Source organism: Erythrolamprus reginae, chromosome 12, assembly GCF_031021105.1.
Source record: "Erythrolamprus reginae isolate rEryReg1 chromosome 12, rEryReg1.hap1, whole genome shotgun sequence".
Lineage (NCBI taxonomy): Eukaryota > Metazoa > Chordata > Lepidosauria > Squamata > Dipsadidae > Erythrolamprus > Erythrolamprus reginae.
The window spans coordinates 29,648,466-29,664,271 of record NC_091961.1 but is presented as its reverse complement, the minus strand read 5'-3'; the positions used below and the strand labels follow the sequence as shown (position 1 = coordinate 29,664,271).

The following is a 15,806-nucleotide window of genomic DNA, read 5'->3' as shown; positions in this document are numbered from 1 at the left end:
CTGACCATGTCTCACGGCACACTAGTGTGCCACGGCACACTGGTTGAAAAACACTGAGGTAGAGGTATCAACCAAAGTTTGTAGAAGTGTGAACATTATTTTAGGTGGTCGGAATGAAACAGAAAGATAGAATGGAAAGAGCCCTTTGGTGGGTAAAATTCAGCACCCTCATTGGGCTGGTACCCCTTCCGTTTTTTGATTCATTAGATTTATTTATTTATTATTATTTTTATTTATTGGATTTGTATGCCGGTCCTCTCCGTAGACTCGGGGCGGCTAACAATAATGATAAAAACAGCATGTAACAATCCAATCCAATACTAAAATAACTAAAAAAAAACCTTATTATAAAAACCAAACATACATACAGACATACCATGCGTAAATTGTAAAGGCCTAGGGGGAAAGAATATCTCAGTTCCCCCATGCCTGATGGCAGAGGTGGGTTTTAAGAAGTTTACAAAAGGCGAGGAGGGTGGGGGCAATTCTAATCTCTGGGGGGAGTTGGTTTCAAAGGGCCACCACAAAGAAGGCTCTTCCCCTGGGTCCCGCCAAATGACATTGTTTAGTTGACGGGACCCGGAGAAGGCCCACTCTGTGGGACCTAACTGGTCGCTGGGATTCGTGCAGCAGAAGGCGGTCCCTGAGATAATCTAGATGTTGAACTGGGGCTAAGTTTGTGCTTAATTGGCAAGGTGGGTTTAATTTTCGGAGGGGTTGTGTTGTGGCTCACAAGCGTCCTGCACAATTAGTGATGGACCCAGAGGTTGCAGAAACAGTGGAGGTGCGGTACAGGCGGGGATGGACCCCACCCGTAATGATCAGAAATGGTGTTCTGGTGGTGGAAATGGAGCACATAGGCTGAATGAATGAATGAATGAATGAATGAATGAATGAATGAATGGGAGGGAGGGAGTGTAAGAAAGAGGAAGAGAGGGAGTGTAAGAAAGGGAGGGAAGGAGGGAAACAGAAAGGGTGGGGAGTATGAGAAAGAGAGGGGGAGAGAGGGAGGAAGAGAGGGGGGGAGAGGGAGGAAGAAAGAAAGAAAGAGTGAGTGGGAGAGAGAGAAGAATACATATTGAGCCAAACATATGTTTCCCCAAGAGATTGGAGTGATGTAGTAATTCTGTAAGATGCCGATGGGAGGGCACTCTTGTATTTTACTCAAAGGAAGTCAACCGCTTGGTCTCCCTGGAGTAACCCTTTACTAATCCTTCTCTAGGGATTTTTTCTCAGGTCCTAGTGGAACATCTCAGCTTGGAGGAAGGTCAGGATCTGGATCTCAACTGCGTCAACAACGAAGGCAACACCTCCGCTTTAGAATGGAAGGATCCCGGTCACTTTGCGATATTTTTCAACGATTGGCAAGGTACGTCAGGGTGGGACAATAGCGTTAAGGACTTTTCCCAACAGAAGGAGAGAAGAAGAAGGGGATTTTCCTACAGGCCTCTGAAGTGTAACAGGCTGACATAAATCCATTTTCACAACCGGCCCTCTGCGTTAAAGTCACAAAATCTCCATGCTGCAGTTAGGATGTGTGAGTAGGGCGATTCCGGTCATTTGATCCCTGCCTCCACAGTTCTTTTTCTTTCTGTTTTAAAGAAATACTTAAAAGTATTCACTCTTTTCAACAAGAAAGCATTCTGCATGATGTTCAGTTGTATTGAAGTCCAGCTATGTCCCGGGCAAGCATGTCTTTATTTAATTAATGTAATTTAATTCAGTTTATTTGACTTCTATGCCGCCCAATCCCGTAGGATTATATCATTTAATACAATGATATAATAACAGAGTTGGAAGGGACCTCGGAGGTCTTCTAGTCCAACCATTAGGTGAACTCTTGCAATTTACGAACTGAAACAGAATCAATTAGAAATGAAGAAGCTTCTTGTTCTTGGATGAGAAGCGAGACATCTTCAAAGAAAGGGTTAGGGTTAGGTGATCTGTACGCCCTTGTCTTGTCTCTCTATCAAATCTTGTCTATGTTTAGGCTTATCACTCTTCATACTGAGGCAGAACCAATTCAGTGCTTAGAAGAAAGAGCTTGCAGAAAAATCTCACCTATATACAGTATTAATAGAACGGAGTGGAGTGGAATGGAATAGAACGGAATGGAGTGGAATGGAACAGAATAGTTGGAAGGGACCTTGAAGGTCTTCTAGTCCAACCCCCAGCTTAGGCAGGAAACCCAAACTACTTGAGACAGATGGTTATCTAACATCTTCTTAAAAACTTCCAGCGTTGGAGCATTTACAAATTCTGGAGGCAAGTGGTTCCACCGATTCATTGTTCTCACTGTCAGGAAATTTCTCTTTAGATCTAAGTTGTTTCTCTCCATCATCATCATCATCATCTATTAGATTTGAATGCCGCCCTTCTCTGTAGACTCGGGGCGGCTCACAGCAAATGGGTGGATTAATTTCCACCCATTGCTTTTGTTCTACCCTCAGGTGCTTTGGAGAATAGCTTGACTCCTTCTTCTTTGTGGCAGCTCCTGAGATACCGGAACACTGCTATCATGTCTCCCCTGGTCCTTCTTTTCATCTAACTCGACAGTTCCTGCAACCGTTCTTCATATGTTTTAGCCTCCAGCCCCTTAATCATCTTTGTTGCTCTTCTCTGCACTTTTTCTAGAGTCTTGTCTTTTTCACGTCATCGTGGCACTCAAAAGTGGATGCAATATTCCAAACGTGGCCTTACCTTTCCGATATTTCTCTCTCTCTCTTAAACAGTCACAAGAGACGGAAGGTACAAACTTCTGCATTACTCCGAAGATTCGTTGTCCATTCGTCTTTCCAACGTAACCAGACACGATGAGGGTCTATTCACCTGTCTCTACTACAGCGAGAACATTGGAACCAAAGTGGTGAACGTTACAGTTTTGGGTAAGATCTGAAACTCCTACTACCTTTCAACGGATGACGGCTTATGGAGATGGCTAGGATGGTCTTGAACTGAACCGGAGGCCGTTGAGGATTCACTTAAGAACCATATTGCTTACTTCATAACCGCAGTGATTTGCTTAACGGTTGTGTCAAGAAAAGTCACAAAGTGGAATAACATTCACTGAACGGTCGCATTTTAGCAATAGAAATGATGGGTTTAATTGTCGTAAATCGAGGGCTATGCATCACCTCGAGGCTCGACTACTGTAACGCTCTCTACATGGGGCTACCTTTGAAAAGTGTTCGGAAACTTCAGATCGTGCAGAATGCCACTGCGAGAGCAGTCATGGGCTTTCCCAAATATGCCCATGTCACACCAACACTCCGCAGTCTGCATTGGTTGCCGATCAGTTTCCGGTCACAATTCATAGTGTTGTTTATGACCTATAAAGCCCTTCATGGCACCGGACAAGACTATCTCAGGGACCGCCTTCTGCTGCACGAATCCCAGCGACCAGTTAGGTCCCACAGAGTGGGTCTTCTCCAGGTCCCGTCAACTAAACAATGTCGCTTGGCGGGACCCAGGGGAAGAGCCTTCTCTGTGGCGGCCCCGGCCCTCTGGAACCAACTCCCCCGAGATTAGAATTGCCCCCACCCTCCTTGCCTTTCGTAAGCTTCTTAAAAACCACCTCTGCCGCCAGGCATGGGGGAACTGAGATACTCTTTCCCCCTAGGCCTTTACAATTTTATGCATGGTATGTCTGTATGTATGTTTGGTTTTATAATAAGGGTTTTTAACTGTTTTAATATTGGATTGTTATATGCTGTTTTTATTGCTGAGTCTAAGGAGAGGGGCGGCATACAAATCCAATAAATAAATAAATAAAGGAATAAATAAATAAAGGAATGAATAAATAAATAAATAACACAAGAACAAGGGGACACAATCTGAAGTTAGTTGGGGGAATGATCAAAGGCAACATGAGAAAATATTATTTTACTGAAAGAGTAGTAGATCCTTGGAACAAACTTCCAGCAGACGTGGTTGGTAAATCCACAGTAACTGAATTTAAACATGTCTGGGATAAACATATATCCATTGTAAGATAAAATACAGGAAATAGTATAAGGGCAGACTAGATGGACCATGAGGTCTTTTTCTGCTGTCACTCTTCTATGTTGCAATCAATCAATCAATAAGTAAATAAGTAAATAAATAAATGGTTATTTTGTTTACATCTCCCCTCCAGACATGTGGATGGGACGATCCTGTCGCAATTCTATTCAACGCAAGTAAAATTCCAACAGGAAGACTGCAACTTAACAAATTCTCTTCTTTTTACAGGCCCACCATCCAAACCTTTGTTAGACGTGTTGGGGAACACAATAAACCACACAGAAGGAAATATTACCTTAAGGTGTTCCACGGAGGGCAGCTGGCCTGCTCCTCGGATGACCTGGATGCTACAGAACGGAATAGAAATCTTTGGTATGTTTCAAATAACTTTTTTTTTCTTTCTGGATTATCCTTCGCCTTTTACCGTGTTTCCCCGATAGTAAGGCAGTGTCTTACTATCTTTTTACCCCCAAAAAGCCCCACTGTGTCTTACTTTGGGGGTATGTCTTACATTGTCCCGGGCACCGGGGCCGGCTCATCTTCGGGCGCGGGGAGCTGCCGGAAAGGAGGCGGGCGCCGACCTCGACGTTCGGCGGGTTGCGGGGAGCATCCCCTCGCCGCTCCCGGCAATGTTTCTCGGCAGGGGAGGCCAACTCCGCGGCAACACGGACGCTCGGCTGGCTGGCTAAAGGCAGGTCAAGGGGTGGATGGGCAGTCAAAAAGGGTGAGCGGCCGCCGCTGTGCCCGCCTCCTTTCCGGCAGTTCCCTGCGCGCCCCTCGCCTTCGCTCGCCGCGGCGCCACCGCCTCTTCCCCTGCCGAGGCTCAGCTGCAAGCGGCTCCGAGGCGAGCGGAAAGGAGGCGGGCGAAGGAGGGCGCAGCTCCGGCCGCTCGCCTCGAAGCCGATCTGCCTCGCTGGCCGCTTGCAGCTGAGCCTCGGCAGGGGAAGAGGCGGTGGCGCCGCGGCGAGCGAAGGTGAGGGGCGCGCGGGGAGCTTGGAAGCAATGTCATCGCCCCCCCCGCAATAACGTTTATACCGTGTTTCCCCGAAAGTAAGACATATGTCTTACTTTCGGGGTATGGCTTATATAAGCCGACCCCCCTGAAACCCCCCATATGTCTTACAATCGGGGGGGTCTTACTATCGGGGAAACACGGTAATAGCCCTTCTTCAATAACACTGAAAAAAACCACCAAGCCATTGCCTGCTTTAAAATCAAGTGGTGGCCTAGAGGTGGAGCACTTGCCTCGCAACCAGGAGGTTGTGAGTTCGATCCTAGGTAGAGAGAGATGTAGGGTCTCCTGCTTGGGTAGGGGGGGGGGGATTTGGACTAGATGAGCTGCAAGGTCCCTGTCAACTCTGTTCATCGTTTCTTTTATTTACTAGTTGGACCCACTGAATGAGCAGTGAACTTGGTTTACAATCAGCATTCCACACAAATAATATTAAGGATTTTTTTTTTTTTTAAAGAAAAATCTGTTCCAGATGTTTTCGGATTGCACCAAATTGCTCCTGGTATTATCTTTGCTTCTTTTGCTGTTGTCATTAGAAACATAGAAACATAGAAGACTGACGGCAGAAAAAGACCTCATGGTCCATCTAGTCTGTCCTTATACTATTTTCCGTATTTTATCTCAGGATGGATATATGTTTATCCCAGGCATGTTTAAATTCAGTTACTGTAGATTTACCAATCATGTCTGCTGGAAGTTTGTTCCAAGGATCTACTACTCTTTCAGTAAAATAATATTTTCTCACGTTGCTTCTGATCTTTCCCCCAACTAACTTCAGATTGTGTCCCCTTGTTCTTGTGTTCACTTTCCTATTAAAAAACACTTCCCTCCTGGACCTTATTTAACCCTTTAGCATATTTAAATGTTTCGATCATGTCCCCCCCCCTTTTCCTTCTGTCCTCCAGACTATACAGATTGAGTTCATTAAGTCTTTCCTGATACGTTTTATGCTTAAGACCTTCCACCGTTTTTGTAGCCGTCTTTGGACCCGTTCAATTTTGTCAATATCTTTTTGTAGGTGAGGTCTCCAGAACTGAACACAGTACTCCAAATGGGGTCTCACCAGCGCTCTATACAGCGGGATCACAATCTCCCTCTTCCTGCTTGTTATACCTCTAGCTATGCAGCCAAGCATCCTACTTGCTTCCCCTACTGCCCGACTGCACTGTTCACCCATTTTGAGACGGTCAGAAATCACTACTTCTTTCATTCTACTTCTTTTTGTTGGTCTTCGTATTCAGAGTCTGTTCCTTACGTGTCCAACCACACTTGGCCAATAAAGAATTGTTATTTTGTCGTCGTCGTCATCATCATCATCATCTCTATTTGCCTTTCTCCATGCATTCTAGGGAACACTCAACACCAACTGCAGGCCAAGAGGTTCCATTCTGTAAGCAACTTGGACATCTACGCCTTCCCTCGGGGCTCGGCCATTTCTTGTGTCGTACGCCACAAAGCCTTAGGAAGAAGATATTTAACGGCGACTTTGCGCCTGGAACATGCCAGTAAGTGGACCTCTTGAGGGCAGGATAAAAAATGTGTTTAAAAAATATAAACAGGAGAAGCAACATAGCTCCCAACGACAGTAGTGATGGGCTCCTATGGGTACGGCCAGGTGTTTATTTATTTATTCGATTTTTATGCCACCCTTCTCCTTAGACTCAGGGTGGCTTACAACATGTTAGCAATAGCACTTTTTAAAAACAGAGCCAGCCTATTGCCCCCACAATCCGGGTCCTCATTTGACCCACCTCGGAAGGATGGAAGGCTGAGTCAACCTTGAGCCGGTGATGAGATTTGAACCGCTGACCTACAGATCTACAGTCAGCTTCAGTGGCCTGCAGTGGCCTACTCACTGCGCCACCTCGGCTATGCATCCTAATTTGGATTAAGGCACGTAGCCAAAGCAAAAATAATGACGTTCCAGGTGGTTCGTATTGTTCTTATGGATTTTGAATGTTCAAAGTTCACACTGTACATCACTTACAGACGCCATTTCGAAACACTGCTGCAGCTACGCTATCTGAAGAAATGCAAAATTTACACACACACTCCTGACAATTTAAATAATGTACATCTAAAGTTTCGCATTCGTACCACTACTGTAGACTGAGGGGGGGGAAATGGTGCATTACTTTCTGGGCGACCCTTGTACATATGCGCTGGAGTTGACATGCCTTCATATTATATGGCTCCGCATGCTTCACCATCATGGCCCTAGTATGTTTTTTTATGCATGTTACACTTGGGCATTCATAGCCTTCTTTGTTTCCTTTTCCACACATTCAGAACATAAACAGAAGACAAAAGGAACCTTTAGCATTCCAACATTGTCCCCAGCCAAGGAAGCAGAAACTCAAACTTCTAACACCGCCAATGGTAAGAAAATGACATTGATTTCTCTGGTATTTCTGCACATCAGCCTCAATTTCCTTCCAGCTCTTCTAACTTAACGTTGGTTGCATACCTCCCAGTGACCAATTAGAGCCCACAGGGTTGGCCTTCTCTGAGTCCCATCAACAAAACAATGTCCATAAGATAAAGAACACAAGAATTAGAGAGATGAGAAGGAAAATTTTACATAAATGGTACTTTACGCCAGTAAAACTAGCACACTTCCAGAGGAAAGGGAAAGGAAATTGCTGGCATGGTTGCCAAATAAAAGGAGTTTTTATGCATATGCTCTGGGAATGCGTTGAAGTTCAAAAATTTTGGAAGGAAGTACAGAATGAAATTAACAATATGCTAAACATTAATTGGATAATCACGAAAGAATTGGCAACACTAGTTAAACATGGGGAAATACGAGAATTTAAAGAAATCAAAACAGCAGCTTTGGAAAGCGCTCAAGCAGTAGTGGTATTAGGGTGGAAGGATAGCAATAAATGGACAATCCAGAATTGGTACTGGTACATGGTGGACCACATCCACTTCGGAATTATGGAAATAAGATTAAATAACTTTGATGAAAATAAATTGGAGAAGCTGATGGCACGATGGAATAAGGTGAAAAATTATATCTTAAGTAGAATTTATGACGACAATGTGAAAAATAAATTACAATCACTTTTTGTATGTAAAGAAATGTAAACCGGAGCCAGGGAAGAAATTGAAACTTATTGCAAATAATTTAACCCCCTAAATGGTGGTGGGGTTTATTGGTGTTGGGCACTTTTTCTTTAAGTAATTTTTATTTTTGTTTGTTGTAATAAAAATATTTTTTTTTTAAAAACCAACAATGTCCATAGGCGGGACTGCGAGGGGAGGGCCTTCTCTGTGGCGGCCCCGGCTCTTTGTAATCAACTACCCCCCCCAGAGATCCACGCTGCCCCCACCCTACTGGCTGAAGGCCAGGATTTGCTGGCAGGCCTGGGGGGCATGAAATTGACATCTTATTCCGGCCAAGATATGGTTGATGGAGATTATTATAGAAACATAGAAGATTGACGGCAGAAAAAGACCTCATGGTCCATCTAGTCTGCCCTTATACTATTTCCTGTATTTTATCTTAGGATGGATATATGTTTATCGCAGGCATGTTTAAATTCAGTTACTGTGGATTTATCCACCACGTCTGCTGGAAGTTTGTTCCAAGCATCTACTACTACTACTACTACTACTACTATTATTATTATTATTATTATTATTATTATTAAATTAGATTTGCATGCTGCCCCCTCCAGAGACTCGAGGCGGCTCACAGAATAGATACAAACATAAGCATGTAGCATAAATCTAATAATTTAAAATACACCTGATGTTTGACAGTATGATTGCAGTGGGTTACTTAGGGTTTTAAATGTATTTTTAATTGTTGCATTTTAATTATTCGATTGGTTTTTTTTTTTAAATCTTGCTATAAGCTGCTCTGAGTCCCACAGGACTGGGCGGCATATAAATTTAAATAATAAATAAATAAATAAATTTATCTTAGCCTTTCCATAAGCCTCTTTTTTATCCCTTCCACAGAATCCAGTCCAATATTCAACGTGACAGAAGGAAACCCAACCAGGAAAACACCGTTCGCAAGTAATCGAACATTCAACGTAACAGAAGGAAAACCAACAACACAAACAGTGTTTCCAAGTACAGATACAAAAGTTTGGGCAAACAATCGTAAGTGGCTCCCAGATTACTCCTAATGTTCAACTGATGGGCTTTTAATTCTTTGCTTTCCTTCCTGGTCTGATACCAGAGGCTTCGTGAAATTGTTTAATCTATCTATCTATCTATCTATCTATCTATCTATCTATCTATCTATCTATCTACCTACCTACCTACCTACCTTTCTATCTATCTTTCTTTCTATCTATCTTTCTTTCTATCTATCTTTCTTTCTATCTATCTATCATCTATCTTTCTTTCTATCTTTCTTTCTATCTATCTATCTTTCTTTCTATCTTTCTTTCTTTCTATCTATCTATCTATCATCTATCTATCTATCTATCATCTATCTATCTTTCTATCTATCTTTCTATCTATCTTTCTTTCTTTCTATCTTTCTATCTATCTTTCTTTCTATCTTTCTATCTATCTATCTATCTTTCTTTCTATCTATCTATCTTTCTATCTATCTATCTTTCTATCTATTTTTCTTTCTATCTATCTTTCTTTCTATCTATCTATCTTTCTATCTATCTATCTATCTTTCTTTCTATCTATCTTTCTATCTATCTCTTTCTATCTATCTATCTTTCTATCTATCTTTCTATCTATCTATCATCTATCTATCTATCTATCTATCTATCTTTCTTTCTATCTATCTTTCTATCTATCTCTTTCTATCTATCTTTCTATCTATCTATCTTTCTATCTATCTATCTTTCTTTCTTTCTATCTTTCTATCTATCTTTCTATCTATCTATCTTTCTATCTATCTATCTATCTTTCTATCTATCTATCTATCATCTATCTATCTTTCTTTCTATCTATCTATCTATGTATCATCTATCTTTCTTTCTATCTATCTTTCTTTCTATCTATCTATCTATCTATCTATCTTTCTATCTTTCTATCTATCTTTCTATCTATCTATCTATCTTTCTATCTATCTATCTATCTATCTATCCTCTATCTATCTTTCTTTCTATCTATCTATCTTTCTATCTATCTATCTATCTATCTATCTATGTATCTTTCTTTCTATCTATCTATCTATCTATCTATCTTTCTATCTTTCTTAACATAATTAATTTAATTAATTGGTTCTAGCAGTTCATGATGATGTTTGTAAAATTCTGTGGGAATGCTGGTGTGGTGGACCCAGATATGTTACACCATGGATGCTCAGATGGTGGAGAAATATGATTGATTGATTGATATTGATTGATTAGATTTATATGCCGCCCCTCTCTGAAGACTTCCCATCTTTCAAAACCCCCAATATTTTTCCTGCTGGGAATTAGAACCTAAAGATGACAAAACAATAATAATAATAATAATAATAATAATAATAATAATAATAATAATTATTATTATTATTATTATTATTATTTTTTAAAAAGTAGTGATAATTTATTAGATTTGTATGCTGCCCCTCTCAAATGTTTTCTCTTCCTTCCCCCCCCAACCCCCCAACCCCCCAGAAACAAACATGACTTATAGAGGCTTCGTGGAGGAACAAGCCGACATGTTGTTCCCGGGTCTTGTTTCTATTCTCCTCCTTGCTCTCCTGATTATTGTCCTTCTCTTTGTGATGAAACTGTGGAAAGCACACAGGGACTGGAAAAAAGGTAACGGGGGGGGGGGGATTTAATGCATAAGGCATCCCTTGATAATACACGGGTTTTTGAGTGCATGGCAATAAGGCCAAGCACTTATTTCAGGGTTCAAAAAAACTATAAGACAGGGTCTTTTTGGGGCGGGGACACAGTAGATGGAGACAGACATACAGAGATGAATGGATGGATCGATAGATATAGATATAGATAGATAGATAGATAGATAGATAGATAGATAGATAGATAGATAGATAGATAGATAGATAGATAGACAGACAGACAGACAGCCAACATTGTCGACTAAACAATGTCGTTTGGCGGGACCCAGGGGAAGAGCCTTCTCTATGGTGGCCCCGACCCTCTGGAACCAGCTCCCCCTGGAGATTAGAACTGCCCCCACTCTCCTTGCCTTTCGTAAACTTCTTAAGACCCACCTCTGCCGTCAGGCATGGGGGAACTGAGACATCTCCCCCGGGCCTATACAGTTTATACATGGTATGTTTGTGTGTATGTTTGCTTTTAATAATGGGTTTTTTAGTGTTTTTTAAATTATTAGATTTGTTTTTACATTGTCTTTATTATTGTTGTGAACCGCCCCAAGTCTACGGAGAGGGGCGACATACAAATCTAATAAATAATAATAAAAATAATTATAATTTTGAGTGCATGGCATTAAGGCCAAGCACTTATTTCAGGGTTCAAAAAAATATATAAGACAGGGTCTTTTTGGGGGGGGCACAGTAGATGGAGATTGACAAAGATGGATGCATGAATGGATAGACAGACAGACAGACAGACAGATAGCCTATTGTCCTCCCCTGATAATAAGCCCAATTGGGCTTTTGAGTGCATGGCATTAAGGCCAAGGGCTTTTTCAGGGTTCAAAAAAATATAAGACACAATCTTATTTTCAGGGAAACACGGTAGATGGATGGATGGATGAACGGAGAGATGGACAGACAGATGGATACCCAGTTTTCCCCAAAATAAGCCCTCCCCTGATAATAAGCCCAATTGGGCTATTGCTATAGTTGCAGTGCTAACTGGAGACATCATCTGACCAGACCTGATTTTATTTTACGTTCACTATTTTGGCGGTGTTTGTTAACGAACGCCACGGTTGTTAAGCAAAACCCAGTGGTCATTAAGCAAATCCATTTTACCCAACGGCTTTAAACACAAGTAACTGCCATCGCTCCCCCCCCATCCCCGCAAAAGAGAGATATAAATTCCAGTTATGTGACCACCGCATGCTCCAAACAGCCGGTTGCAAATACCCAAAATGTTGATCGCGTGACTTTGTGTGTGCGTAACTCTATAAACGGGTCATAAGTAGATCTGGAGGCACCTTCACAACTTTGAATTGACATTGAGTGACCAGTCCTAAGTCAAGGACTATCCATAAGTATGTGGCCTAAATCTGCCTTGCCCGAAGAGATATCTGGACTAATACTCTGCACCTCATTCTTGTCCCTGCCTGTTATAGAAAATAGTGCTGCTTCTGAGCAACCCGTTGAGAATTACAGGCCTAAAGTAAATGAAGCCCCTGACAGATTGAAGAAGAATTTATGCGGTATGTATCAATGGGATTAATTCATGTTTGCAGGCAGGGCGGAGGTTGGGATTAAGAAAAGCAAGGGGGAACAAATGTGAAATTCCATTGCTGTGGAATACACATATAGACTGGGTAAAAACGTATATACACAGTATACCCATGCAACGAAATCCATATGACGCCAAAGACCAATGTCAACACAATCCGAAATAACATGTTCAAACCCACCGCAATTTCCCACCTGAACCATCCAACATCCACACAACAGACCAAGCAAACTCAAACTCAACCCAGACAAGAGGGAGTGGCTGTGGGTCTTGCCTCCCAAGGACAATTCCATCTGTCCGTCCATTACCCTGGGGGGGAGAATCATTGACCCCCTCAGAGAGGGTTCGCAACTTGGGCGTCCTCCTCGATCCACAGCTCACATTAGAGAAACACCTTTCAGCTGTGGCGAGGGGGGCGTTCGCCCAGGTTCACCTGGTGCATCAGTTGCGACCCTATTTGGACCAGGAGTCACTGCTCACAGTCACTCATGCCCTCATCACCACGAGGCTCGACTACTGTAATGCTCTCTACATGGGGCTACCTTTGAAAAGTGTTCGGAAACTTCAGATCGTGCAGAATGCAGCTGCGAGAGCAATCATGGGCTTTCCCAAAAATGCCCATGTAACACCAACACTCCGCAGTCTGCATTGATTGCCGATCAGTTTCCGGTCACAATTCAAAGTGTTGGTTATGACCTATAAAGCCCTTCATGGCACCGGACCAGATTATCTCAGGGACCGCCTTCTGCTGCACGAATCCCAGCGACCAGTCAGGTCCCACAGAGTGGGTCTTCTCCGGGTCCCATCAACTAAACAAGGTCGTTTTGCGGGACCCAGGGGAAGAGCCTTCTCTGTGACGGCCCGGCCCTTGGAACCAACTCCCCCCAGAGATTAGAATTGCCCCCACGCTCCTCGCCTTTTGTAAACTTCTTAAAACCCACCTCTGTCGTCAGGCATGGGGGAACTGAGATATTCTTTCCCCCTAGGCCTTTACAATTTACGCATGGTATGTCTGTATGTATGTTTGGTTTTTATAATAATGGTTTTTTTTAGTTATTTTAGTATTGGATTGGATTGTTACATGCTGTTTTTATCATTGTTGTTAGTCACCCCGAGTCTACGGAGAGGGGCAGCATATAAATCCAATAAATAAATAAATAAAATAAATATACATAGTATACCCATGCAACAAAATCCGTATGACGCCAAAGACCAATCTCAACATGCGTAACAATCCGAAATAACATGTTCAAACCCACCACAATTTCCCACCTGAACCATCCAACATCCACACAACAGACCAAGTAATATTGTCCAGCAATTCACCGATGGTGACCCCCTGGTACATTGTTACGTGCAATTATAGCTCTGGGATAAAATCTGTTCAGAAACGTATGGTCTGGGTTTTAATTGTTCTGTATCTTCTGCCAGAAGGCAGAAGTCCAAAAAAATTGTAAGTCACCACTCTATAAAAAAAGTTGTTGAGACTGGAAAGAATGCAGAGAAGAGCAACCAGGGTGATTAGAGGATGATTGTAGGCTAAAACATACAAATAACATTTGCACGGCAGGTACAGTGTTCCCTCGATTTCCGCAGGGGATGCGTTCCAAGACCGCCCGCAAAAGTTGAATTTCCGTGAAGTAGAGATGCGGAAGTATATACACTATTTTTGGCTATGGACAGTATCACAAGCCATCCCTTAACACTTTAAACCCCTAAATTACCATTTCCCATTCCCTTAACAACCATTTACTCACCATTATTACTGGTACTCACCATTGAATAGTGATCCTGATATTTATAAACATAATTATTTATTAACAAGAGTTAATTTTTTTGTTATTTATTTGCAAAAATTATTAGTTTGGCGATGGCATATGACGTCATCAGATGGAAAAAACCGTGGTACAGGAAAAAACCCGCGAAGTATTTTTTTAATTAATATTTTTTGAAAAACCGTGGTATAGGCTATTTGCGAAGTTCGAACCCGCGAAAATCGAGGGAACACTGTATAGTGAAGAGAAGGATCAGGGAAGACATGACAGCAGTCTTCCAATATTTGAGGGGCTGCCACAAAGAGGAGGGGGGGGTCACATTATTTTCCAAAGTACCTGAAGGCCAGACAAGGAACAATGGATGGAAACTGACCAAGGAGAGATTCAACCTAGAAATAAGGAGGTATTTTCTGACAGTGAGAACAATCAACTAATGGAACAGAAGTTGCCTTCAGAAGTTGTGGAAGCTTCATCCCTGGAAGATTTCAAGACGACAATGGACTGTCAGAAATGGTGTAGGGTCTGCTTGAGCAGGGGGTTAGACTAGATGACCTACAGGGTCCTTTCCAACTTGGTTCATCTGTATCTTTTTTTTTTAACCAGCTGTTTGGGGGCTGAATTATGAACTAGTATCAGAAATTTTTAAAAAATGAGCTGGAAGTTGGATAAACATCTGTCTCAAGTAGTGAAGGGTTGCCTGCCTAAGCAGGGGGTTGGACTAGAAGACCTCAAAGGTCCCTTCCAACTCTATTGTTATTATTATTATTATTATTATTATTATTATTATTATTATTATTATTATTATTTAAGTAGTAATGACCTGTGCCTTTATTTTATGCAGTGATCCCCTGGAGGAACAGCGAGAAGTATATAATTCAACAATCATTTACCAGGACACCAAAACCTTCAGAAGGAAGTCAGGATTCTTCAGTCTTTGAGAAGGAGTTGTCCCACTTTGAAGAAACGGATATATAACACTAAGGACAATATTGTGCTGTGTTCAACAGCGAGGACCATTTTTTCTTCCAATTTTTCTTCCTGCGCTGCACTGTTCTACCGAGAAAGTATCTTCAAAAATCCAGATTTTGGAGATGATTTAAGATGAGAGCAGCACAATGTTCCATATAAAGTGATAACCATACTATAAAGGCCTTTGAGAACCTGTGTCAGTTGTTACTTAGCAGTTAAATTCGTTGTGTGGACTTAACGATTTCAGGATACACAAAGTTATTTTAATACATGACTCCAATAAATCTTTTGCAGTGCAATCTCTTTGGTTGCCCTCGATATCCATTATAACCACAATATACGGTAGTATGGTATCCACTTGCCAAATATGTTCTACCGTGTTTCCCCGAAAGTAAGACAGTGTCTTACTTTCTTTTTACCCCCAAAAGCCCCACTACGTCTTACTTTTTGGGGTATGTCTTACATTGGAAAAAAATTGAAAGGGTCGTGTTCCCGAAGGCATCTCCCCAGAGTTCAGAAGGGCAGCCGCGGGACAGGAGCCTCGTGAGCCCTTTTCCAAGTTCAACCTCAGGGCTCCAAGCGGCGTGCACGCATGGAGCCGCAGACGTGTGTCGGGGAAGCGTGTGTCTGGAGGGGAGGAGCCGCTCTGCGCAGTTGGGCAGCCCCACCTACCTGCCGGAAGGGAGGCAGGCGAAGGAGGGCGCAGCTCCGGCCGCTCGCCTCGGA

General features: G+C 42.3%; 1 protein-coding gene across 1 annotated transcript; it reads left to right on the top strand.

Annotated features, from left to right (window-relative positions):
- The first annotated feature begins 754 nt into the window (after positions 1–754).
- CRTAM (cytotoxic and regulatory T cell molecule) lies at positions 755–15,354 on the top strand. The gene is made up of 10 exons (XM_070765195.1): positions 755–784; positions 1,237–1,369; positions 2,733–2,885; positions 4,231–4,374; positions 6,364–6,519; positions 7,304–7,393; positions 8,984–9,130; positions 10,600–10,746; positions 12,221–12,307; positions 14,953–15,354. The coding sequence occupies exons 1-10, from the start codon at positions 755–757 to the stop codon at positions 15,084–15,086; spliced, it is 1,221 nt and encodes a 406-aa protein (XP_070621296.1). The 3' UTR covers positions 15,087–15,354.
- Positions 15,355–15,806: the final 452 nt, after the last annotated feature.

Bases quoted from the DNA above. Each gene is read 5' to 3' on its own strand.
- CRTAM (XM_070765195.1), top strand. From the start codon at position 755: ATGGACCCAGAGGTTGCAGAAACAGTGGAG. The intron at 6,520-7,303 runs GTAAGTGGACCT...CCACACATTCAG, and splicing joins TTTGCGCCTGGAACATGCCA to AACATAAACAGAAGACAAAA. The intron at 12,308-14,952 runs GTATGTATCAAT...TATTTTATGCAG, and splicing joins ATTGAAGAAGAATTTATGCG to TGATCCCCTGGAGGAACAGC.